General features: G+C 36.8%; 1 protein-coding gene across 2 annotated transcripts; it reads right to left on the reverse strand.

The window, feature by feature from the left end:
• On the reverse strand, positions 1-26,291 carry LOC134856258 (patronin-like). 2 transcript variants are annotated; one of them, XM_063872603.1, is made up of 22 exons: positions 26,088-26,291; positions 25,701-25,919; positions 25,527-25,609; positions 25,145-25,419; positions 20,287-20,544; positions 16,871-16,961; positions 16,453-16,493; positions 15,281-15,527; positions 14,561-15,065; positions 13,959-14,120; positions 13,067-13,240; positions 9,222-9,790; positions 7,775-9,003; positions 6,616-6,915; positions 6,129-6,298; positions 5,554-5,676; positions 3,210-3,377; positions 2,662-2,839; positions 2,238-2,318; positions 1,833-1,951; positions 1,043-1,257; positions 1-740 (listed from the first exon to the last, which is right to left on the reverse strand). In XM_063872603.1, the coding sequence occupies exons 1-22, from the start codon at positions 26,265-26,267 to the stop codon at positions 638-640; spliced, it is 5,490 nt and encodes a 1,829-aa protein (XP_063728673.1). In that variant the 5' UTR covers positions 26,268-26,291; the 3' UTR covers positions 1-637. The 2 variants fall into 2 exon arrangements, with proteins under 2 accessions (XP_063728673.1, XP_063728672.1); XM_063872602.1 differs by having other exon boundaries at positions 2,662-2,842.
• Positions 26,292-27,063: the final 772 nt, after the last annotated feature.

Here is a 27,063-nt window from a genome sequence, read left to right on the forward strand (position 1 = left end):
AACTTAATTCATCAAAATTGATAAAAGACTGGAAATGACAAGAAAAGACTTTCAACCATAAATAGAAAAGGGAGTTTTCAAATGCTGTTATTGAACTACATCTAAAACGAAACAACACGATTTACAGATGAAATTATAACACATTCTTTAATGATACATTTATTCGCATTTCGAAGTGCTTGGCATTAAAATGCCTCAAATGCTCAATAATAAAGATTATTAAATTTTCAATTTGATAGATTATTTACAATTTAGGACAGGGAAAGAGCAAGATTATTGCACATCAATTTAAAATTCACAAAAGCGTATTTGTGCGATATAAAGATATGGCATGTTTATTCTGCACCTTAAGAAACGCAAATTGTAGCATTGAAAACTTTCAACGCAATGCAAAAACAAGGCATGAAAAAAGCATTCCACTTTTCGAGTTAACAGTTTCTATTCAAACTAAAGCTGAATTTTTTCCAGTTAATTCCGACTGGATGTCAAACTCTTGTAGCCGTTCATTACTCTATAGGTCAAAGAACATTGGAGAGTGGTTTTCATTTCTCGGGCTTAACATTCCACGTGCAGCAAAGCTCCTAGGACTAACTACAACTTTTTCTACTTTCTGCCGTTAATGTTGTTTTGACTGTTTTTACTTCTTTTTCCAGAGCTGGTTCTGGATGGTGAAAGCATCCACAGATACAGACATGGTCTTGGAGGGGATTTGCAGGAACCGCTTGCCCCCACTGTCGTATCTTGAAAGAAATATCCAGTAAACCGTTGATAACTTTTCATCTCTTTTCAATTACCACAAATGCTGGTTAATTTTTTCATTTAACGATCAGAAGAAAGCAAATTTAAGCTGACTTGCGACCAAATCAGAAAGCTTGAAAAATCCCGAACAAAAAAATCCCTTAGTAGAACCACTTTTTTTCAAATTTTAACAACAAAAAATCACACAAAAACATTTCCTTATAACTTAAAACTACTTTTCCCCAATTTTAGTTTCAAAATTAGAAAACTCTCCTTAAGTACTATTTCTATTTTCAAGACTAACTTGTACAGATCCTGTATCATATGTAGTTTCACATTCTGCGGTCCCATGCCTGTCACTTTTGTAATCACCCCCTCCTCACAGTCTCCCTCGCACAGGTAGATGGCTCTAAATTTGAGGGCGTGATCTCGAAACAGAATCAGAAAGTGCTTCCCGCCACTTGCGTCTACCACTATGTTCGGATCACCAGATGATATTGAAGTGCACGAGTCGATTTGCTGAAACATAATAGAAGTTTTAACATCTGCGCAAACTTAAGAAAACTGTTTTTTAGACTTGTTTCCATCTGATCCGTACACACTCACATGTATTAAAGTTTATCTAAATTTACGAAGCTCATTACGAGTTAGATAGGGAATAGAGCGGTTAACCGGTAATGAAACTTAAACCCCGGTTAAACTATTGTAACCGATGAAAATGTTACTGAAACGTTACTGCAAGTAAACAGTCGGTTCTCTTAATGAACACTCAATGAAATTAACGATTGAAAGACATCTCCATCTGCTTCCTCTTTCTTATCAAAAAATTTGTTAAAAAACATCAAAATTAACAAGCATCCAAATATCGAAATATCATCTAAAAGTTCGAAAGACTTAAAAAACTATCAGTAGTCGAAACAATCATATTTTATAAATTTCTTTGTGGTCGGAACTTTCTGTGCTGGCAACTGGTTATTTTATTCCTAGGAATTCAACCAAACTGCTCAATCTATTGGTTCCTTCTACCATTCTCTTTTCTTCTAAAGTATGCCGTCCATCTAAACTCTTACCAACTGTAAGTAAATATCTCTTACCTGCAGTATTTTGTTCTTCATGTCGCTGTTGACTGCCCCGGGGAACACAGACTGAGTGATTGCATTCTGGATCTTCAGTTTGTTGCTCTTCGAAGTAGGCTTCACAAACAACTTTGGACCTTAACAATCAATAACTTGACATATGAAAAACTTCTTTTCAGAAAATCTCTAATTAAACAAAAATTGCTGCTACTGAGCAGCCTCTTATTAGTCAGTTTCCAATGACTTTAATGATTTTTGATCAAACGGTTTTTTCGACACTCTTTAACGGTTCAAATGAATAAACATTGAGTTCAGACTTGCAAATGGGCTGATTTAGTTAATTTAAATTCGATTGGATTACATGACTTAAAAGGATATTAGCAACAATTTTGCATTGATTATTGTTCGAGTTGGATGTCTTACCGTTGTACTCGCTGAACTCGGATCTTACTTCCCAAGTGTCCATGGCAGACGAAACAAGAGACTCACCACCGTCACTCAACACTGAAATTAGACTTAATTAACTTTTTAAAAATAAGACTAAAAAACAGAATAAGACTAAATTGAGTTTTCAGACTCTATTAATTGTGGACACTGTTAGGATGAGTAATACAAAACACCTCAGCAGACAGTTGAAAAACTTATTAACTCAAAAACTTCAACTTCTTTTATATTTAGTGGAACAAAATACTTTTTCGGTGTCAATTCAAAAAATTTCAAAAGACATCAGCAGAATCAGCATAAATGAACACTGTAACACTATTTTACTTCGCTCATTGCCACGTATCAAAAAGAAAAGAAAGACTGGGAGTTTTATGATAAGGTTTGAGTTGTGACTTTAACTCACAGTTCTCGACAGAGTTCTTCCTACTTCTTGTCAATTTGAAGCCACTGTCTCCATTTCTACTGCTAGTACTTCCGCGTCTGCTCCTTGGCAACTGCTGTTGTTGTTGTTGTTGACTCTTGTTCGTTGGTTTGGCTGTAGTAGATTTGGATCTGGGTTTAGAAGCAGGGCCGCTTTTTGCCTGCTAACATTTTTTTCAAGCGCCTCAATGAAAGAAACATAGCCAACATACAGGCGAAAAAAAGCCAATGAACTCAAGGAAACCGAAAAAAATATATAACTCAAATGTCAAAAAAAAACAGCATTCTATGAATTTCATGAATCTTTTATAATTGAATCTTTTTGATAAAATTTATTTTGAAAATACAAAGCCTAACCGGTTATTTGTGGAGCAACAGTAAAGATGAATTTCGCTCACTATGGGACTTTATTTTATAAAAGCAGCCGGATATTAATTATTAATGTTTGATCACAATATGGCTTACTTGCCAGAGCAACAAACATTGCGCAAGCAACAACACCAGATTAAACTGGTTTTCTCCTACACTAACTTGCTGTGCTCTCCCTGTAGCCCCTCCCCCTCCGCCCACAAGTCCTCTGGCTTGCGGTGTTTTCGGTGGGGCTCTCCCACTTTCCTCCAACTCCTTCTCTGCTTTTTTCTGCAGATACTGAGCCATGATTCTCTCGCGTCTCGCCTGGGCCTCCAGTTTCTTCTGCTCCTGAAACAGCTTAAGATTGCAGATGTGTTTTCTTATCAATCAGAAATTCCGGTGAATTTGCAAGACGCACAAACAGGCCCGTCCGAAGTCATCATAGCGGATAACAATAAAACTTCAACGATTCACTTTCCATTCTAGAAATAAACTATTGTTTTGTTTATTCGAGGACAAGGTGATAGCTATTAATATAAATAACAATAATTTCGTTTCTGCAAATCACAAATCCTTATTTAATAGCTTGAAAGAAGCAATAAAATATGATTTGGTTTCAGAACTATTTGACCCAGGAAAACGGCCAAATGACAACTTTCCCTGTACTAAATTGCCCCACATGACATCTGTATCGTTTTCCCTCAAAATTAACACGGTAGTGGAATCTTTCATGTACTATTTAGTCCTATCGAGTACTATTTAGGATCAGTAAAGGCTAATGATAAGCTCGAATTTTTTTACTTACGAAAATACTAATTGAAAATGATTCAAATTGTTGAGACTATAATATAAATTGAAACATCTTTTTGAGAATTAAGCGCAATATGATGACAAAAATTCACAACTAGCGCCAATGAAACAACGAATCATAGCATTTGTTATCTTAGATGATTAGATGAATGCTAACGCAAATTTTATTTCAACTTTAATTACAATGAGACAAATAACGTTGACGTACACGATTCTACAAAACAGCGAGCGAGAAAAACTACCAGGCACTGGTGATGCTCAAGATACCGTCCACACAAACATCGAATGCTTGCCGTCACAGCTGGAGAGGAACAAGAGCCACCAAAAGTGAGCACAGCATGATGTTTCGACCAGAAAATTTGAGACAGAATATCAGACCAACACAGAAGTCAAGCAGCAAATCACACATATCAATAGCAATTTCCTTATGTTTGCCGAAAACGAAAAAAAAAACGAGAAATCTGTCCAGCCATCCTTGCCTAGTCGGAAGCACTGAGAAACAAAACTTGTCTACTTCCGCACCATTTAATGAAGAAAAGAATTTCAATTCCATATGTATATACTGAACATTCTTCTATCTACAGGGGGTTATGAACACGGAGCGAAATTTAGTATTTGCTGACAGGGATATCGTGCAATCCCTTCAGGTTGACAATTCTCTATAGATAGGCGATAAAATGTTTCCAATAGGCCGGATGCAGTTTCTATGGAAGCTTTTAACAATATACATTCAAACTGACTACTTTTAGATACCTTGTAATAATGCTATACCGCCTAATCAAATTGAAGAGACATTCTAAAAATCCTCAAGTACTTCTGTACTGTCTCGAAAAATCCGCAGCCATTAGGGATTCTTCTTGATTTTGAGCCAACCGCCTCTAACCACTTCAAAAGTGTAAAATCAAACTCTCCCATCAAACGCAAACAGAATGCAAACAAGAAAATTTCAACGATTATTATAGTGACTCTTTATGATGTATATGAAAAAAGTAGTGTAACGCCACTGTCGCTTTTCTCCTAACGCAAAACCAAATCCAATGTTCTTCCCCATATTCGCCCGTTTAACAACAATAAGCTTGAGCTAGTAAGCCGATAAAATTATCAGTCTGTTATTTTATTCTATACGGCTACTTGTTTATCAATTCAGATACCAGACCTTTAGAAAAAACGTTTAACTGTTTAAAATAAGAAAATTAGTCCATTTTATTTATCAAGTTAGTAAGAAAGACTCTGTTTAGTATAAATAAAGGACTTAACTCACAAAGGTTGCGCAACAGCCCTACTCTACAAGGGTTTTGACACCGCTATTAGTGGAACATTGAAGAAAGTTAGCAGCTGAAGTTTCTTTTACTGTTCAAAGACCAAACCAGGTAACATTTCAATAACTCATAATTCGATTAAACATGTTTTGTAAGGTAAAAAAATTTTCTTTTCCTAATGCTTTTTCTAATGCAAGTATTTATTGGCAATCTAAAACGCTTCCAAGAAACCCAGGCGCTTAAAAACCCCTGAATGAAACCATCTGAACTTCAACAGTTTGGCGTTAAGCTGAAAAGCACAATAGCGACTCTTTATATAGGCGTTGACACTAGAATTCTTAAAAGTCTTTTTAGAAGTCTCAAAAACCCAAACACAAAGAAGAAAAACACAGATACCCCAAAAAGAGAACGAGGGTTGAACACATTTAGAAGTTATGCAAAAAAATTATGCACACCTGGGCTTGTGCTTCCATGGTCTGTCTGCGGACACTCTCTGCATTGGCATCTTCAGTCGCCTTCCTCCTCTTTTCCAGATCCCTCTGCTGCTTCTCACGTTGACGCCTCAGAAACTCCTCCGCCTACGTACAATTAAAATTACACTATCAGTAAACAAAAACTTCAATCATTCTTCAGAAACTACAAATTTGACAACAAGTAACTGTTTCAGTTGTAAGCTAGTTTTATCCGCAACTAGTTCTGTGACTCCGAAGTTTGATAAAACAATGAAGTGTTTCTCTTTCAATTCAGCGATAGGATTAGAAGAATCGGATGAATCCTTTTTTAAACTAAATTAGAATAAATTTCAACGGTTTAAACGAATTTCTGATTAACGTCTTCCTTCATTCTCTTCATTCTTATTCGAAGCTTTGGTACCAGATATCTACCAAGAAAACTACACAGAAAATTTTCGCCCACACAGCTTCCGTGTTGCGCTACATTTCGTAATAAGGCATTAGCAAGTAGCGACAGCTTGCTCTGCTGCGCTTACAGTTGCACGTAAGCTTAATGGTAATATTAATATATTTTTTACCTTTTCTCGTCTCTTTCTCTCCTCTTCGTCCTCTGATTGGCTGATCTGTTTGCTCTGTCTTTGATTGTCTCCCATTACATCTGCAGATGGTGAGTCTATTTTATCCACATCTATCACTAGAGCCACGCCACCCATTCTTTTTTTGGATATAGGGGAGTGGTAGTCACATTCTGAAACAGTCCACCGAATCACCTTTTGCTATACAAATATCTGCCATCATGGTTCATGATTGTACGAAAAAAAAAATATTTTTTTTGTCGCAATTTAGACAATTTTTTTTTACAGAAATGACCATTTTCTCTTCTATGGCATTGGTAACAAAACTCTTTCAAAATGACTTAAAAAAGCAATTACAGCCGAATATTGAATATAGTCACCACACATCCTCCCTCTGTACTCCTATTTTACAAAAGACAAAAATATATCCTAACTTTCATTTACCGATATTATTTTTGTCATGCTATCACTATCATACAAATTCGCGTACCTTGTACAATTTTCAGAGCCTCGTCCACAGTTGTGCTCGAATTTGCACTTGAACTACTTGATTCTATATTCGGATTTGAAGCCACACTCTTTACTTTTCGACTGTTACTTGACATCGGTTCACTGCTTTTCGCAGCCGATAACTTAACACCGCCATTATTTCTCGTATTTGGCGTCGATGAAGAGCTTGTAGGCGTTCTCTTGTTTGTGGTTAGACGAGGTTTCGGCGGCGCGAACTCCTTGCTGTTGGTGTTCGCAGATGCGAAAAAATTGACAGAGAAAGCTTCGGCTTTCTTGGGAACTGAAACAAAATTGAATTAACATCGATTTGCTTGTCGTAGAGTAGACGATTTTATGAGTTCGTAAGCTTTGTAACAAAAAACATTAAATTACTACTGAAAAAAAATTAAAAATTATATCGAGACCGGTCATCTTTTTTATTCTTGGGTCTTTTCACTCACCCTCCCCCAAATTTGAATTTCAGTGTTTAAACATAGCCAATAGACATGCAAAGGCTACAGACATCAACCCAGCTGCACTTCGCAAACAAGTGAAAACATGAAGTTTTCTCGGTGACAGCCCTGCACAACTGTGCCATTGACGCTTACAGACACCAAACACTGAATAATAAATAGGAGAATACATGCTATTGAACTGTCAAAACTATGCAAAAAGTGGCACTTAAATGAACACTTTAATTTGCGAGTTAGGTTGGCAACAGTGCAACAGAATTCCAGTGCAACAGATCAAGATTATAGATGAGCAATTTATGCACCAAATAAGCACTTTCATTTGCGTTTTAGATTTTAAAAAAGTACATTACGCTGGCTTTTCAAACTAAAATTCGTTCACGTTTTTCTGCGCAATCTCTGCTTTCATTATCGAAGAGCGTAATCTGCCTTCCTTTTAGCTAATGAATTTGAACTGAACTTGAAAAAACCACTTCAATGTTCATTGGCACTTAAAAATTATTCTGTCCTTGCAATGAAATTTTGCATGCTGAACAAACGGAGTACTGTGAACGTATTATTGTTTTCACAATATTTATCATCGTATCTTCACGAATTTAGCCACATTATCCTTGCTTGTCATTGAAAAGTACAGCACAACCATAAGCCTGAATAAATCTTTCTGAATTTAATTCTATTCAAGTAACTTACAATTTGAGGTATCGATTAGCGGAGGATCCTTTCCACTTTTCTGCTGAGAGGGACTTGTAGCACCACTTTTGTCAATTGCGTCTCTTTTTGAATCCACTTCATCCGAGGTCATTACGTCATTCTTATTTGACCTTTTGGACTTAACGTGAACTGGACTATTTTCGGGCGTGACCTCTACACTTGAACTTATTTGAACTTCTGGATCCAGGGGCGAGATTGCACACGATGACTCAAATGTATCTTTCTTTTCAACATTCTTTCCCCGGGTTCGCATTTTGGACGTTTCCTCGGTTTTAGAATCCTTCTCATTCTGAGATTCCATTGATAGTGTTTGCGGTCTTTTTGGGGGATTACTACTTGATGATACTTTTCTTCCCTCGCTACGAGGTGAACTTTGGATGAAATTATCATTACTACAATTCAAATTTTCATTTTTGATAGTTGGTTTAGGACTGACAACAATCGGCCTTAGACTTTCATCTGGATTCAAGTTATTTCCCTTCGAAGTCTGACTATGTACACTAAATTTACGTTCACTACTTGGAATGTTACTTTGCGAATCGACCATTTGTAAGTTTTGATGACTCTGATTATCCGAACTACTAGTCGGTAAATTTTGGTTTTGATTGTAGGGCAAACTTTGCTGGTAATAATTATGATGAGATCCGTGCAGTGTTTCATAATGATACTCTTGCTTATGTGTTGTCTCATAGTTGTGATACAATTCTTGTTCATGCACTGCGTAAGGCGGTTGCAAAGCTTGGCCTTGAAAACTTCTCATCTGACCTTGATTTGGGATGTTATTACTCATTTGACCCTGATGATGAAGGTTATTTAATTGCACGGATTGGCCCATTGGAATACTGCTACCATAAGGATTAAAAACTCCTTGCTGTTGTTGGTTTTGGTGTACCGGATACTGCTGTATATGACTGAAAGGCTGATGACGGTTTATAAGGGAAGCATTCGGTTGCTGGCCAATTTGGTTATGATTTATAACCTGTGGTAACCTGTTAGTGTTACTATTAATCAAATCTGGATGACTACTGTTGTTATGCCATAAATTCATTTGGTGTGGTTGGAATGTGTTTGGGTTTCCGAAACTGTTCAATTGTTCTCGGCTACTGTTTCTGCTTATACTTTGCCCATACTGTTGGCGCTGTAGTTCCATTTGCATCTCTCGTTCTGAATGTAGTTTTCGTGTTTCCATTTCGGTTATGAATTTGTGTCTAAAAATCCTCATGGTTAAATTCCATAACACATACGTAAAATAATTATTTCGTAAAATAACTTACCAATGAACAAAAAATGACTAAAAGTCCGCAAAATAACTTTCATTCGATCAAAATGGTGAACAAAAATTTCGGCGAATAACTGATTGAGCAGAAAAATTAAAATTTCCATCGAGTAATTAGATGGCCTTAGAGAAAGAAATATATATACTCACTTTAGAGTTTGCAGCTCCCTCGCTAGTATCTGATTCTGTTCAATCAACATATCTCTCTCGAGCGAACTCGTCAAGTCCACTGAGCTCCCAGCCCCTCCCCTTTTTTCATCCCCTCTCCGCGCCCCTCTTATTTCCCCATCTTCCATCTGGTTATTATGATAGCCTTGCATCTGATTTTCAACAAACATATGTTCTCCCCTCGCAGTCGAAGGCCGACTTAACGCTTTTGTTCTTCTTAACGTACTTTGATTTGAACCAATTCCACTCGACAAACTATCTAACTCGTCTCGCTCCATGTAATAACTCATTGGCCGATTACCATTACTTCTACTGTTCAAATTGCGAGTACTAAATTGCGATATCGGAGATGAATCGTAATACGAATTGTGATTTTGATTGTGTGTTTGAAGATCGATTGAAGTTTGAACTTCAGCTGAAATCTTACGAGTCAGGGGTGGATCTTGGTTAGTATACTGAAAGTCGGAGTTGTCGAGATTTGTACTGCGTGCTCGTTGTCTGCGATTCGCGAAGTTCTGACGTTCGTTCGGAGTTCGCTGTCTGCGAACGACCTAAAACATAGTCACAGAAGCGTTTAATTAGATCCAACCGGAAGTAGGCAGTGTCAATGAAATTAAGACGAGCGGTGGTGAAGTGGTTGTTCGAGTACCACCACCTAGATCAGTGCACTTTCGAAAGCAGAGCTGACCTCCATACACCGAAACGCAGGGGCGGATTTAGGGGGGGGGCGGACGCCCCCCCCCCTCAGGGATTCGACCCCCTGCCGACCCAAAGGGTACCCCCTTTGATACTTTTTCAGAAATCCATTTTTGGCGGACCGACCCTAAAATTTTTCTAAAGGCGCCTTCGGCGCCAATATATACTAACTTTGAGGGGGAGCGCGCGCCAAAAAAACGCAATTTTTTGCCAAAATTTTTCAAAAAGTGCCCAAAAACGGCTTTTTTGACTGTTTTTTCAAAAATTTGCCTGCGGCGCAGAAAATTTTGCCAAAATAAGGGCAAAAACAGTGCTTTGGGAGAGCTCGAAAAATCAATTTGGTCGACCTAAAAAAAAAAAAAAAAGGTCGTCAAAATTTTGGAAAATTTTTCGAAAATCCGCCCCCCCCTCGAGAAAATCCTAGATCCGCCCCTGCCGAAACGGCTAATCATACAGTTCAATAATTTGGTAGAGCAAAACAATTCAAGTTAGAAATTGAAAAGACCTAAAATGTTTTTTTTTTTTCATTTTTCTATCGCAAAATCAATTCTGTACTCATTTCTAAACTCAACAAATAATTTCCAAAAAAATTTGCATGCAAAATTTTTATTTTTTGTCTCTTATGTAGTAGAGTTGCTCAAATTTTGAGAATTTGCATCATACAGTCAGCATAATCTTAATTTGTTTGTTTCTATCGGTACCAGACGCTTCGTCTATTTCAAAAATACGCATAATTAACGTACGGCAAAAAAACGCATCAGTTTTTGAGCGCCCATTGTAAGAAGTAATTTTATGATATTATTTCATGATCTATTTTTACTACATGGCAATCTCTTCATGCAATTTTCCTGAGATTTTAAAATGACGTTGTAATCTAAGCAGGGTGACCACTTTTTTTAGAGAAAAATAGTTACTATGAAAATTTTCGAATTTTTTGCCGACCTTTTTTTTTAGGTCGACCAAATTAATTTTTCAAGCTCTGCCAAAGCGCTAAAAAGTCCGTTTTGGCCAAAATTTCTGCGCCGCAAGCATAATTTTGAATAAACAGGCTGAAAAAATGCGTTTTTTTTTCGGCGCGCGCTCCCCCCTCAATATTAGTATATATTGGCGCCAAAGGCGCCTTTAGAAAAATTTTAGGGTCCGTCACCAAAAACGGATATCTCAAAATAGTGCAAAGAGGGGACCCTTTAAAAATATTAAAAAACAGAAAGCTTTGTTGTAAATAGTGACCATTAAAAACTAGTGACCAATAGTGACTGGTCACTAAAATAGTGACCAAGTGGTCACCCTGAATCTAAGGGTATTTATTGCAGAGCATTAGTGCTTGGAAACAAACACAAATTAATTTTAAAAGAATAAAAATTGACAATTTTGTATTTTATCGGAAAAAGCTAAGCATACAATTCCTACAATAAATAAAGACAACATAAGATTGGAAAAAAGTATAAGAAAAAAACTTGAAAAAATTTGTAGAATTTTATGAACATTTTTCAACTTTAGAACTTCGAAGAAAAAATATTTCAAGCTGAAGCTCTCTGAAATTAAAAAACAGTTTATGATTGATACATTTTTGATGAAAGTAACCCAATTTAAGAAAACTGGATCAAAGGGTAAATTTTAGCAGATATATTCTAATTGAAATCAAAAATTGCATATATACCTAAGTTCACTCAAAAAATCATTAATATGTATAAATGCACTTCTGGTACTTATTAGTGCATTTTAAAATTTTTTCTTTAGAAAAAAAAACAAAACAAAAATCATCAAAATCTATGTCAGTGAAAATCACTTCGTTTTCTTTATACTTAGAAAAAAGCTGGTCATACAGTTGTCATATATCATTAAAGAGGCGAAGTTTTGCTTTGCAAACACTTGCGAGAACACGACAAAAAGCAGCTATAAAGAGTGCAATAATAAAGATTAGAAATAAGTCTCGAAAGAGTAAAAATTCGGCTACCTCTGAGATTCGAACCTGCGACCAAGAAATTAAGAGTCCTACACACTAACCACTCAGCCACGGAGTGTTAATAGCCACAACAAATAAAGCAGACAACAGAAACTATGCAAAATCCAATGCTACAGTGAAAATTGTGAAGTAGCCGAATTTGAATACTATAAGTGATCACTTTTATATGCTAGTTAGGTTAGGAAAAAAAAGAATGTTCGTAATAAAACACATTGCTGATCGCAAGTGTAAAAATGCTAATCATAGCTTTCTGATATGAAAAAAAGCTGGTCACATAATTTTTGATACATTTTTTAAATGTATGGGAAATTGTATGAGAATCGTATGACTACCATTTTTGTCCGCCCGGGAACTTAAAGTATTTCAAATTTTTAGACCGATTTTACCTTTCGTATTTGAAGAGCGTAATTTGCAAACGAATTTGAATTGAAATTTTAAAAAGATCTTAAGTCAAAGCGCAATTTTTGAGCGACAAACATTTAAAAACGAAAAAAGAAACTTCATTCTTGATTGGAAAGCTCTATTATACACAGTGGCGATACACCACTTGCGATACAACAAACATTAAAACAAGAAACCGAAAAAAAATATGAAAAAATTTTGTCTTTTTAAAAGTTCATTTTAGGCAAACACGACAAGCAAAACATTGGAATATTATATTAACAACGGAACAAATTTTACGAAGAGGAAACAAAGCCGACAATCTTTGAGCAGACATCAGTTGAGCCGAAAAAATGATTTAGTATCAGAAAAATTTAAGTCCCCTGAAACTACAATGAACAACACTTGCAACTACAAATTGCTAACAGCAAAAGAAAAATCCGTGATGTGGCAACTATGCTGACAAAACTTAAGCAGACAAACAAAAAACCAATAATTTAAATTTTACGGAAAAAAATTCAAAAATTCGATTACAAACATACTGGAAAAAAACAAAACCGGCCGGGACTAAAACCCCAGGAAAAAATCTAGTTCCCGATTACAAGACACTTGCTCTCGCATGTGTAATTTGGAAAGAACTACTTCAGGTATGCAAGTATTTCACTTGTCGTGATACAAAAGATACGCGTTTTCTAATTACACCCATTACCAAACCTTCTGCCATAAAAAATGAATTAGGTGTTTTTTAAGTGGGCGAAAAACAATCATGCGACTTCTTTCTTACCTCTGATCCATATGATTCGTACCCCCCTTCTGTCGTCCCTGCCCTTCTACAATCCACTAATGATCCATCACTCTCTTCCATCGGACTCCCACTCTTATCTTCCTCCTCGTCTTCTTCACTTTCATTCACATTCTGATCACGCTTATCACCACTGCCACTTCTGTTGTCGTTCGCCTAAAATTACAATTTATTTATATTTATAAGGCACAAAATCTTAAAACCTAACCTATGAACTACAATGGAAGCTAGCCAACAGACCTTGGATACAAACTACGAAATAAAGGAACTGCAAAAATAAACAAACTTCTCAATTCTAGATCAAATTTTATCAAGCTGAAACTGATTCAGAAATAGTTATTAATTATTAGTTGATAAAAACTGATAGAAGTGTACGCCATAGAACTTCACGGCAAGGTTAGCTACTGACCATTTTTTCAAGCGAATTGAATTTCTGCAATTTAAATAAAAACTGCAAAACTATTCAAAAAATGAAGTTTATAAAAAATGAAAACATGTCAAGAACAGATTATTCTGATTTGTGCCGGATTTTATGATTTCATTGACTACTACTATACACATTTCTCCACGAGTGTTTCAAAAATGGCTTTTCTTGTTTTTTTTTGGCACGTTGGTCTGATATATACAGCTTGAAAAATTTAGTAACAGCCACCGGCCGTAGCGTTAATCCAGGGGGGGGGGGGGGTAAGTTGGAGCAAACAATTGCTTCAGTTCGTTTTATTAATTGATTACATGGTGAAATTTTATAGGGAGCGAACGAGAAATTTTATAAAATTTCACATGTTGAAATTTCATAAGGAGCGAAATAATTTAAATCAGGAGCGAATGAGTAGTAAAAAGATAAGCAGTCGTAGATTAAGTCATAGATTCTCACCTTGATCACGCGCATGAATGCGGTCTTGCCTATCTCCTGGCGATGTTTGGACCTAGCAGCCTCCAGTTTGGCCCTCTCTTTCTGGATGCACCTTCTCCGCTCCTCCATCTTCAGTTTGATTGCACTCATTTTAGCACTGCTGCTCACGCCGTACTCATTAGCCTAAGACATCAAGCAAACGTAGTTGAAAATTAAAAATTAGTGCGAAGAAAAATAGATACAAAATTAGTTGAAAATTCGTTAAAAAAATTCAAAGTTTGTTGAACACTCTTTGAAAACGGTTCAGTAACAACGATTGAACTTCCAATACTAGACAAAATAACTCGACTAGATTTTATTCAACTGGCAACTTAAGAAATATTATCTCCCTAAACAAAAGTCGGCATTCAATTCGTTCATCAAATAACACTAGTTAATAGAAAACTACATCAGATTTTAATAAATCTGGATTCGAATTTTATTCAGTGTAATATAGTAGAAAATTTCAGTGTTTATGGTAGAAAAATTACTCTCATGATTTTAGGCAATATACCCAAATCATATTTGGTAATTTCTAGACACTCACTCTGTCTTGCTATTCAGGTAAAAAATAGCTAACTCACCTGTGAGCGTACAGATGACGTCATCATTGACACTTCGGGCTCCGAATTGACATCATCCGAATCATCGCCATGTCCACCTCTGATCGCCGTAAACATCCGTTCATCTAATGCACTTTTCGGCCTTGTTACCCGAACACCGCCATCTCCTTTGTTACTACTCATATTATTACTTCTTAACTTCGACTGGTTTCCAAATGATGTAACATTTCCAGCATTGGCATTATTCCCGCTCAAAGCTCGTGATCTTTGCATATTTTTTGGTATTATTTCAGTCGTTGTTCCAGAATGTTGTTCGTTTTTCATAGCCGAGAGAGGTTTCGCGTCTCGTTCGTACATTTCAGTTAACTCGTGTACTGACGTTCGGGGATTCGATGGTCTCGTATTCCGCTTCGAGTATGTCTTGCCTCCCGATTCAATTTGACTTGAAGACTCCTCCAATTTTCTGGTCTTAGAAGAGTCTTCAGTTTTCGGTCCTCGAAGTTGCAGAATTGTTGACAGATTTGATCTACGATAATTTGAATTAAAGTTATGACAACATAATTTGAGCATCATTTTTAGTGCTCCGTAATCGAACTGAAAAAAAAAAAACACCGGAACACTTTTACGATTCTTCATTTTCAAACAAATTATGATTCAACATACCACGATTTTCAATGAAGTTGATAAAAAAACTGAAAAAAAATTCACTTTCAGCTTTAAAAACTTTTTGCAGCAGTTAACCTCGACGATGTTTGTGAGTTGGAACTCATAGTTCCAAACGCCGAATCTTCCGAAGGTACTCTCGGATTGCGAGGACTTCTCGCATTCTCTACTCTCCTACTTTGAGGTGATATTTTGTGTGACCTCAAATTGACCTCTGAAGGGGGCGACGGTAGAGAGGGTGAGACTGTGTTTGACCTGGAAGGGTTGTTCTGCTTCCATCTGGACTCTAGTTCGAGCAGGGCATCACCAGCCGGATCAGTAGACGCTAAAACAATCAAATTAAGAATCAAATATATTGCTAGTGACAATTTCTGCCTGTTTTCCAATTCACAACAGGGAATTACTCGTCTTCGGTGTAAAAAAAAACCTATTTTAACCAATCAGGAAGCATCTTTCAAACTTGCTGAAAAGTTAAACTACAGTTTTAATGCTACTTTCCGAGCATAAAAAACTTAGCAGGAGCATAAACTTTCAGGAGTATAAGTCACGGGCATTGAAAAGGGTTCTTTTGCCCCTGCACCTAGTAAACGTTCGTATTCTGACCCGATTTCAGATCTTAATTGTGGATCTGAAATGGGTTGAGAAATGCTAAAGTAACGCTTCGATGCTGTACGAATGGGTTAATTTTGACCTAGCTTCAGATCTGAAATTTTGTTTTTCATGGTTATTTCACATCTGAAAAAATCTATTTCAAATCCAAATTCACATCTAAAACTTTGTTTCCGATGGTTATTTCTGATCTGAAGATATCAATGATTCTGACACAATTTTTGCTATTTTGGTTAATTCTTTACTTAATAGTTTCTGCTAGCTACCAACAAAAACTTAGCAAAATCTCTAATCGGAGACTGTTATAAAATGTTTCCCCAAGTGATTTTTTCAGATCTGCAATAGCCAATAAAAATAAAATTTCAAGATCTTAAATAACCGATTCTTTAAGAACCCGAGCGTTATTGTAACATTTCACAACCCATTCAGATCTGAAATTTAAATCTGAAAAAGATGATATCAGATCTGAATTACATTTACTCGGTACAGGTACCAAAAGATAAGTGATTTAAAAAAATCGTAAGAAAACCCAGGAAAAAATCAAGTTATACTGTCGCTGAGAATGGAAAAATTCAATGCTTCATTAATATGTTATAATGTGCTACGAAACTTTCCCTAAAAGTACAAAGCTAAGTAATTACCTGCGTTTCTGACAGCCGCGAAAGAATTCATTGATTTTGACCTGAAGCAAAAGGACATCTTTCATCTATTTTCAGAACTCGCATTATTTTCTTGCTTCAAGAAGCAGATTGTCTCGAAAAAAGTTACAGAGCAAACTGCGGATTATTTTGTTGACTTTTCTAATAATCACAAAAATTCTGTCAAGAAAATGTATATTTTTAATTTTAGATTAAAAAATTATAACATTTCCATACAGAACATAGGAAACAGTTAGGTTATAAATAAAACTATGATTTAGTTTAGAAGCTTCTGTGCACAAACGATGCAAAAAATTTGATCAGTATTATATACAACTGACTTCAAATAAAAGCACTTTTTCATTTTGAATCTTTTTCAATACTGACAGCAAATAACTAAACAGAGATAACTTGATCTTACCTCAGGTTAGCGTTGAACCCATTAACAAAATCTGAATTTTCTTCAGCCTTCTTTTCTTCCCAAGGTTCGTTCTCTGGGCTACTTTTCAAACCTGCAAATAACCCGATATAATAACTAAACAATCACTAAAAATAGCTAGGAAACAAAAATTTATAACCACAATAATGAAAAACTGCCAACTTTTTTAACTGATATGCAATAGAAAAGACTTCATATTCACATGGTATTACACGGTATGGAAAAAAATCTCACACAGCTAAGTATGTTTCGCATACAAGATGTATTTCAAACCATTAAGTTGAAACAGCAAAATTAAAAGCAAGCTGCCGCGCTTTTACTTGGCTCAACTTTTCACTTATACCATTTCAAAAGCATATTTATTCACACCAACCAGAAATGAAACTTAGGAAGCACTTTTAACTCATGGTTAAAGTTTTGCAGTAAGTTTTATCTTTCAACTGATCCAAAGAATGGACTGCAAATGTAGATTTGAGTTGGTAAACGCCAGACCATTTCATGAAACAACAACCTTTTTATTCATAAGACTTGCAGACTGCAAACAGAAACAAAGCTTTAAATACACGAAGTTTTGGATTTAAAATGCTCAGATTTGAATATTCTAATTGCAAAAATTATCGATGCAATTGAACGTTTAAAAAGTTCCACTCCAATGGCAGTTTTGTTAACAGTTTGACGCAATTCTTGAATATAGCGAATGGTCCGTGAAAAAAAATTATCTTGAGAGCAAGATAAAAAGAAATGTCTTCCAAAAGTGAAAAAGCAAAACGTGTCTTTTTTTTACACAGAGGCTGAGCGAAGCTTCGCAACACTGCACTACAACACAAACACAGCATTGCGAGCTAGCAGACATAAAATGAGACGAAAGCCACAAATTTCAAACAATTGCGTCGAACGATGTTCAATTACAGGCAAGACAAGAAACTAAAAAAACTTTGAGCTATAAAAATTTTTAACACACAATCCCTTAAAACACAAAAAAAATCTAATTTTGCTTGAGCCAAAAAATATTTCAAAAAAAAATAGTAAAGTTGGTAAACTTACATATTACAGATTGAATTTCATTTAAAATTTAAACAAGTTTGAATCTAAAGAAAGATTTTCACAATATCAAACTCAATCAACTTCAAAGAAACTAAAACCCCGTGAAAACATAGCCAACGAACATTTGAAAAGTGTTCTTGAGCTCGAAAAATAGAAAAAAAAACGAGAATTTTCAACGATGACTAGGGAAAATCTTCATAAAACCAAAAAGTCGAAAAAATGACTACTAATGTAGAACGAATTTTAAAAGATTTTTTTAATGCACTTTTTCAGGTTTTTGTGAAAAATTCACGTTTGTTACTGAAGAACGAGTTTTGCCTTAATTTCAGCAAACTAATTTAAATTGAAATTAATAGAACCCAAAAGTCAAGCTGCGAAAAATCGAAATTGAGCAAGAACAAAACAAAGTCAATATAAGTGTCTTTACTGGGTTCATCGATGCTTAAACGCCAAAAAAATGTTAAATATTAAGTTAAAATTGCTCTGAGATTGAGATATACTTAATCTTTTTCGTTTAAATCAAAAACAGTCACCTTTACTAAAAACAACTACAACAAGCTCATTTTTAAAGGCTCTTAAGATTTTGTAAACCACAGAAGAGACTGATCTGTTGTTTGTTGCGCGTCCGGCATGCTCTCGCCGAGTTCGAGTCACGTTGGGACCTTCTTCGGCCGAAGCCCCAAATCTACTGGGATCAATTTTGTTCTGTTTTGGGGACAACTAAACAAGTGTAGCGCAGTGTGGGGAGCAGGGCATCAGGAGCAGTTAAGAGGGACATTTGGCTCTATCCTATTCATGTAAGTATTAAAGTAGGGGTTGCATCCTTATCTTATTTGGGCGAGGGTGTGCCTAGTCGAGTGAGGAAGGGTCTGTTCAGTTTTCGAAACTTCTGGGGGTTTAAGGGGAGAACTTAAGGCGGGGGGGGGGGGGGGGGGGGTCTTCGTTTATGGCTTTTTGCGCTCGGTTTGTGTGTATATTCTTTATAACTGTTTTAAAACTGCTGTTTATGAACGGTTTCAAGTGGCTAAAATCAGTAAAAATAGTCACACTCGTTTGCTTCAAGTTCCTCTTTAAAAGAGTTTAAGATGTTCACGCGTTACTGACCGAGCGGTTGAAAATGAGTACGGTAGAAATGTAGGGGACTTATTGGCAAGTAGGTCCTGAGGACGAATTGTGAGGCAAGGAATTTGTGGCGATTTTTGACGTTAATTAGTCAGCACTCTGAATGTAGGTGGTCAATGGGGCTAATATTAGTACAACCAGTCACTATCCGCAGAGCCGCATTTTGCACTGTTTGCATTTAAAGTATGGATGTATCGTCCGCGGCGTGAGACCAAGCTATAGCGGCGTAGTCCAGGATTGGTCTGATTTTAGTTTTGTCGGTAATATTTAAAGTCTCTTTCAATTGACCCCAGTTTGAACCAGATAGAGCCTCAGGACCGATATCCTGCGTTTTCTTGCTCCATGGCTTTCCTTGCTGTGCGTTTGCAGTTTTCGGCAAAATTTAGTGAAGGGTCAAAAAGGACATCAAGATTTTGGGGTGCTATACACCGGGCAATATTGTTTCGCACATTGTAACCTGAGGTTCAGAGTTAAACTCTTTATTATGCGACGTATAAAGACTTAAAGAGCCCTTTGTGGAAGAAAGTTAGAGCGATCTGCTTGTAAAAAAAAGTCGCGCAGAAAAGTCGTAAGATAATTACTTAAGGTATCAGAGGCATGTTTTATGTCGCGTTATTGGACGAAGGGGTGTAAATCATCGACATATGTCTGAACTTTGACTTCTGGAGCGAAGTTAGGGCATCGTGCAGGTAAAAATTTGAAAAAAAGTGGGCCAGAGAACCAGTTTAAACCAGACAGCGCCTTCAGGACCGATATCCTGCGACTGCTTGCTCCATGGCTTTGCTTGCTGTGCGTTTGCTTTGCTTGCTGTGCGAAACAAATAGACTTTTTTCGGCTCATTTAATGGATCAAAATTGCATCAACTTTCATAAATTATTGCTCATCAAATGTCAAAGCACATGCTATCAAAAAGCCGTAAAGGTGTCCCAAAAGTAGTACCATTTGTGTGATTAAAGTTGAAGAAAGAACCCTCGCACTATTACACTACTCTATCATGTGTTAACAGTACGGAAAATTAAAGTGGCCATGTTTAAGTTACATCTGTTAATCAGATATGTCTCCTGGTGAAATGATTCAATGATTTTGTTCTATTAGTTGTCTTCCTGAAAAAAAAGTCCTGATTAAAAAGGTCCAATTTTTGTTTGTCAAGTTCTTCTCCGGAAAAGAAATTATTCATTTTTGATTTGATAACACCTACTATTCGCAAGCGCAATGGCAGAAAAAACACTAACTTGTTTGTGACAAATACTGTGATCCACTAAGCGTCTCATTAGGTGGCGTCCCTTTCACTGCTAAATACAACTGCACCAATGCATTAACCACATGCACTCTCAAGGACAAATTAGGGTAGACTAGATCTTCCACAGTTAGTAGCCACGGCTGCACGTTTGAATAGTTCTCAGTGTATAACGGGCTCGAGATGAAATCACAGACTAGTGATAAATTGTGTACACAGTCTGAGAAACTCATCAAATCGCAGAATCTCCCAGCTGAAACAGTTTAGAGAATTAATTAATGGTTGCGTAATTCTCATTGATAGCGTAATGTTCATCAGTTTTCTTTGTCCATATCTTATCAGCTGCTCTCAAATAGTTATTTAAACTTAAGCGTCAAAGATAGCATCAAGGGCAGATATTAGGCAATCATTGACCAAGAAAAAAAAGACGCTGATTTTAGTCCCTTCTCCAGAGATCGCGGCTACTATCAAGAATTTCGCGTTCTTGGAAAATACGAGCCTGTTAATCGCAGCCATTGGAAAACTTCACGCGCTCTCAAGAAATATTTCTTGATCCACGTTACTTTTATTTTGTATAAAGAAATAATTTTCATCAAGTAGCTTAAAAGTGTGAGCCATGTCGGCTCTTCAACCAACCTCATCAACTGAGACATGACCAATTACGCTTGAAATGAAGTACTGGGTCAATTTGCAAGATTTCATAACTACTAGCGTGTAACGCACCTCCGGTGCTTCGAATTTTCAACAACCCCAAAAACTATTGTTTGAGTGTACTCTGACAGCACCCAATTACAGGGTTCGTAATTACAAATTTTGCAAAGTTTTTTATTCAAGTTTTTTATACAAATTTTGAAGAACCATAAAATTTTGTGAAGTTTTAAATAAGTTCTTCAAAAAATTTAAAAATAACTAAGAAACGTCACATCTAGTATAACTGCAAGCATTTGATCAGTCGCATTTGGACGCAAGATTTGCAACTCCTGAGAGTACCCTTAAAGTACCCAACTACAACGTTGGGAAATTCAAATTTTGAGAAATTCCACCTCAAATTTTCTAAAAAAAAAGTATTCACATGTCGAATTCTACCAAAATTTGCGCAGTTTTTTTTTGATGGCAATATTCGCAATCTTTGGAAAAACACAACTACAGAGTTAGGAATTTCACTTAAACGAATTATTTTGTAATATGAGTTTTCTGAAAATTTCCAAACAAATCACAAAAAGCGTCTTATCTCTTTAACAAAAAAGATTTGGGCATTCTTAACTGGAAGCCAAATTTGCAACCCCTGAGATTACTCTGACAGTCCCCCCCCCCCTCCCCCACTACAGGTTAGGAAATAAAAATTAGTTTAGTTTTCATGAAATTTTTTTTTGAAAAAATCACAAAAATCTTCATATCGGAAAAACTACAAGGATTTGGGCAGTCTAATTGGGTGGCAAAACCCGCAACTCCTGAGCGTACCCTGACAAAGCCTCCTTACAGAGATGAAAATTTCAAGTTTTGTGAAATTCTTATACCTAAGTTTTCTGAAAAACTTTGAAAAAAGCAAAAAAAAACGTCATATCTCGAAAACTACACGGATTTGAGCAGCCATAATCAGACGCAAGATTCGCAACTCTTGAGGGTACCCTCACAATATCGAACAATAGGATTGAGATCTTCAACGTTTAGGAAATTTTTAAAATTTAAGTTTGTGAAAATTTTTTGAAAAAATCATGAAAACGTCATATCTCGAAAACTACAAGGATTTGAGAAGTGAGTATTGGAGGCAAGCTTCGCAACCCCTTAGTGTACCCTGACAGCACCCAACTACAGGGTGAGAAACTCAAAAATAGGAAAATTTTTAAATTAAATTTTCTAGAAACTTTTGAAAAACCTCGAAAATTGCCTATCTCGTAAACTGAAAGGATTTGGTTATTCATATATGGAGGCCAGAATCGCAAAATCTGGGAAAACTCTATCAATATCCTACTATTGGGTTGCTAATTTCACATTTGATGAAATAAACACTGAATTTAATTAGGAAAATCGGAAAAAAACCTCAACCATTGCAATATACGATATAGCTTAAACGTGAAAAAATTCTGTTGTTAAACATGCAAAAATAATACGTTGAAAAAGCTTAAACATGGTGAGATAGTGAAGCCCGCATTTAAATATATAATAGATAGATAGATAATAGATGAAAAATAAAAAAAATTAGGCGACGGTTAGACAGACAATCAAATTAATTAAAAAAGCAGGTATACAGACAGACAGACAGACTTAATTTGGCCTCGAAAAAAAATACTGAAATATTAAAGACTTTGCGGAAAACTAATTGAAAACTTTTTAAGCATTGCAATATATGATATATCTTAAACATGCAAAAATTCTTTCAAAAAACATGCAAAATTATTATGCTTAAACATGGGAGATAGCTGTCACTCGCATTTAAATATAGTATAGATAGATATAGATATCGATGGATAGATAGATATAGATTACACAGAGGCGAAGAACACGACTAAAAAGCAGCTCTATCAAGTGACCTAAGAAAAAAGTAGCAATAAGCCTCGAGTTTGCAAAAAATCTAGGCTTAGCAAAAACTCGAATTAGCAAAAATCTGCGATCTAGCAAATTTGAGTCTCACGCACTAACCATTCAGCCAAAAAAACTAGCCATCAAAAACTAGCCATCAGCAGCTACATATGCTAATTAAGTGCCAATTCGATGCAGCAAAATTAATACCAAAAACAAAAGATACAATTTTTCATGAAATAAATTGCAAATCATAAAGCCACATAAAAAATTATGCACAAATTAAGCATTTCAAAAAATTGCGAGATAGATTGAGTTAGAAAATTTCTGGGTGATATATTAAAATAGGTGGTAATTTTGAGTGTAGTACATGTATTAAAATTGAGAACTATAATGCATCATATAGTCATTTCATTTTTCATCAATTATACTACTACTACTAAGATAGTTTTTTAAATACAATATTCTGCCATATGAAATGCTATTATTTACACTTCAGTTTTACACTTCTTTTTTTTTTGCGTCAAAATAATGTGATTCGACTTCGGCCCTCACTTCCAACGAAAATCAAGTGGCAGAAATCATTTGCCATTAATTAGCCATTGGAACCTAGGCAATCAAAAATGATTACCATTCTAGTCACATTTAAAAACTAAATATAAACAAACTAGGCAAACAAAAATACATTATCAGTCATATAGTGAAAACCAAGAGGTCCGTAATCGCAAACAGCACAAGCCAAAAACTATTGCTCCTGATGGCAGACACTAAAGTGGTATATTGTCTATATGGTTACGCTGATGGGTCGCCTCCAATTGATAATTCCATTCGACCTGCCGTTATTTGTCCACCTCTCGACAGCATTGCCTACGCGTTCGACCGCATTAATAGGCAGCTGAGCCGAGTGTAAATGGCGTTCTTCATCTCCGGCGTGCTGGTTGCTGTTTGCATGGCCACACGAGATGCAAGGCGGTCTAGGAATGCGATGGCCTCGCTTCCCCACTCGCCATAGCAAGTGACTACCATAGGAAGGCACTCCCAGCCAAGTTCCCGGCACTTCGCGTCGTTATTGCCGTGCTTTCTTGATGCCGCGGCCGCTGCTGCTGAACCCCTAATAGCGATCGCTCCGTCAATGTTGGTGTCGTTGAGCGGATTCACAACTGTGATGTCCAGGGCTGCATCCTTCCCGAGATTCCACGTTGGCACGAGCACGTCTGCAGGGCGCGTTTGATCGCGAAACCCTGCTCCCGCTTCTAGAATGGGATTCAGTTGTGCTCTGCGACAGTAGTCGGCAATAGAGTTGCGCAGGCCATTGTGTCGTCTGCAAACATCTGGGCCCCGTTTACATGTTAAGGCGTGCTGGGCAAACTGGTCAAGTGTCTCGTTTGGGCAAAGAGGGCACGTTGAGTTAGATGGAAAAATTTCCAGTCCTAGCCGCCATTTGGTGAGAACATTAAACTCGTTGGGTGATAAGCCTAAGCCTAGCGCTTCTGAGGGCTGCGCGCGGATCCAGTCTCCATTGTGAGGTTCAGTCAAGGATGTTAACTTCACTTTTTCAGCAAGCGTGCACGTTTCTTCTAATTCGTGGAAACTGTGCTCGTCAATCAAGTCGGATAACGGTTTCTGGCGAATGAGCTCTGAAGTCGAACTGAGGGGTTCATGGTCTCCTATTCTGCTGTTGAAAATTTCAAGTGCGCTTTCCAGTTTCTGAGCGTCAAATGCGGCACCCATTGAGAATTTGTGTGAGGCTATGAATGCAGGGCTGCAGTGGTTTTCAAGCGACCGCAGGCCGAATCCTCCGAATCGTATCGGTAGTTGTGCTTGTGTCCATGCTCGATCCGTTGCGTTTATGACCACGCTCTCTTCGAAACATTTCCTGACACTTCTTTTGGAAAAAAATGGCTTTTGAAATAAATCTAAATAATGTGCGAAGTATAACAAAAAGCGATCGAGCTATTCAAATTAAACCTACCACTTATTGTAATATATCACCAATTTCTGAAATCGAGTTTTTATTATTGTTATGTTTTTTGAAACAAATAGCTTTTTCGGTTCACTTGTTATATTAAAAATGCATCAATTGCGTAAACTTATAAATATTCGAATGTCAAAGCACATTTTATCAATAAGCTGTGAAGGTTCAACAAATTGCCAACTCGATGCAGCAAAATTTGTTGCTTTAAGTCGCATCAATATTTGCGTCCTAGGTTGGAAAACAAAGAAAATTCGTACTATAACACTTTGCTTCGCAAGTGTAAATAATCGGACAGGTGCCGAAGTCGAATTCGCTGGTGGGAGGGGACTGTAATAGTGTCATTTATTTAGCAACTCACCACTGAGAGGGACCACATTCGGGAAGTAAAAACAAATCACAGCTAGCAAACTTTGACCATCCGATATCCCATGGACTACGTCATCAATCAAAGCCACCCCTCCCCTTCCAGCACCTTCATCTCCAGTTGTCAGTTCGTCTAATTCATCAAATTCACTCCAGTGTTTCTCAAGATACTCATTCACACCTGTGGCTGATTCGTTCAGCCAGTGGAGAATTGTAAAATCGACTTGCTGCCAGGGTAATAGCAAATGGCAATTCGAAAGAACCTGGAATCTGAAATGAAAATTTTCATAATAAAAGATTGTTCTAAAAACTTTTCAGCCTCTCGAAAAAATAATCTCGTCGAGACAAAACTGCACATCGATGCATTTAATCTTTACCTGGACGCTGATATCTTTTCACATGTTAGGCTGATTCGAATATCCAGTCCCATCAGAGATTCAATCAACACACAATGTGAGGTCTGAAATTGACAATGCAGCATAGTGAATGAGAACAAAAAAAAACAGTTAAAACAATCAAATGTCCATTATACTCAAATTTAATGAGAATACCTGATCTAATGGCACGTGCGTAAGCGATTGGACATTAAAGTTTGCCTGTAGCGATACGCCTCGGTTGATTAGGAATCGACATAGACCTTGAAAACCACTCTGATTCCAATGAGACGGCGACAGACCGAACAGAGATTCACACGCCGCACCGTATATTTGACCACTCACAAACGCATGGCTGAATTCATCAGTGAAAACACAAGGCAGAGAAGAGCCTTCCTGTAATCATAATTAAGCTAGGTATATTTTGAAGGCTACTTGAGCGTACTTTCATATTGAACGAAACCACCACGCATTACTGGGTCAAGCTAATTTCATTCTTCAACTTTTTTCACCCAGTAGTTATCTTGATGCACTTAGAAGAACTGATAGGCGTTCAAAACTTACTTCTATGTATATGATGAATTCATTCAACTCATCTGTTAGGTGACTGAAACACGCATCTGCATCTAATTTTCCAAAAAGCCAAGTGAAAGCCAATGCAGAACGCCTGCATGCCTCATTGTAGCGCGATCTTCTCGAAACAGTTTGCTTTCCTTGCTTGTTACTTTTGCTGTTCACATTCATCACATAGATGTAAAAACATTTGCATGGCCTGAAAACACGCAGAAGAGATGGGTGAAGGTGTGCCATTCTGCCAGATGACACAGCACAACCTTCCCGCGACAGAAAAAAAAGTGACTAAAGGCCTTATGAACAAAAAAGTGTTGCGACGGAGGGTCAGAATGTTCTAGAATTTTTTTTTTTTTAATTTCGATCGGAAGAAATAGAAAAAAGACGGCCATTTTGAATGAAAAGACGAAAATCAGAACCACGATAGAGATTGTGAAGAACAGTCGTGCAAGAAAATTACGAAGCCTCTTATCGTGGCAATAACACACGATAAGAACCTTAGCGACGGATATTTGTGGAGACGGAGGCTTCAGTGGGGGGAAGAGAAATACCACGGAACCCTCCCGGGACACGAAATATAGGAGATAAGAGTGTTATCTCAAGAAAATCACGGGAGCGGAGGCTTGGTCCCCCAGAGACTGTTATATGTGAAGGGACGGGGTAAACTAACTTCAACAGTTGCTGTAATGTCCTAGATCTTAATTAACACCGTTATTATTTAATATTTCAGAGCATGAGTAGATAGAAAAAGGGAAAGGGTCAATCCATCTCCAATGGATTTAATATAGAACTGTCACACAAAAACATATAAAAATAGGTTGTTCGAGCCGTGTTTTTAATGACAATCACGTAGTCTGAGGATCCGAGACTCAGCTATGTGGTTGTGTTCGCATGTAAAACGTAAAACCAAACAAAAATAGTGTATAACCAAGAAAAAGCCAAAAATAAATTTATTTAAAAACAAAAAAAG

Source organism: Symsagittifera roscoffensis, unplaced genomic scaffold (genome assembly GCF_963678635.1).
Source record: "Symsagittifera roscoffensis unplaced genomic scaffold, txSymRosc1.1 SCAFFOLD_394, whole genome shotgun sequence".
In the NCBI taxonomy this organism is placed as follows: Eukaryota; Metazoa; Xenacoelomorpha; order Acoela; family Convolutidae; genus Symsagittifera; species Symsagittifera roscoffensis.

Bases quoted from the DNA above. Each gene is read 5' to 3' on its own strand.
- LOC134856258 (XM_063872602.1), bottom strand. From the start codon at position 26,267: ATGAATGTGAACAGCAAAAGTAACAAGCAAGGAAAGCAAACTGTTTCG. The intron at 15,066-15,280 runs GTTAACTGCTGC...AAATTATCGTAG, and splicing joins AACTCACAAACATCGTCGAG to ATCAAATCTGTCAACAATTC. The intron at 9,791-13,066 runs GTAAGAAAGAAG...ACTATGTTTTAG, and splicing joins ACGAATCATATGGATCAGAG to GTCGTTCGCAGACAGCGAAC.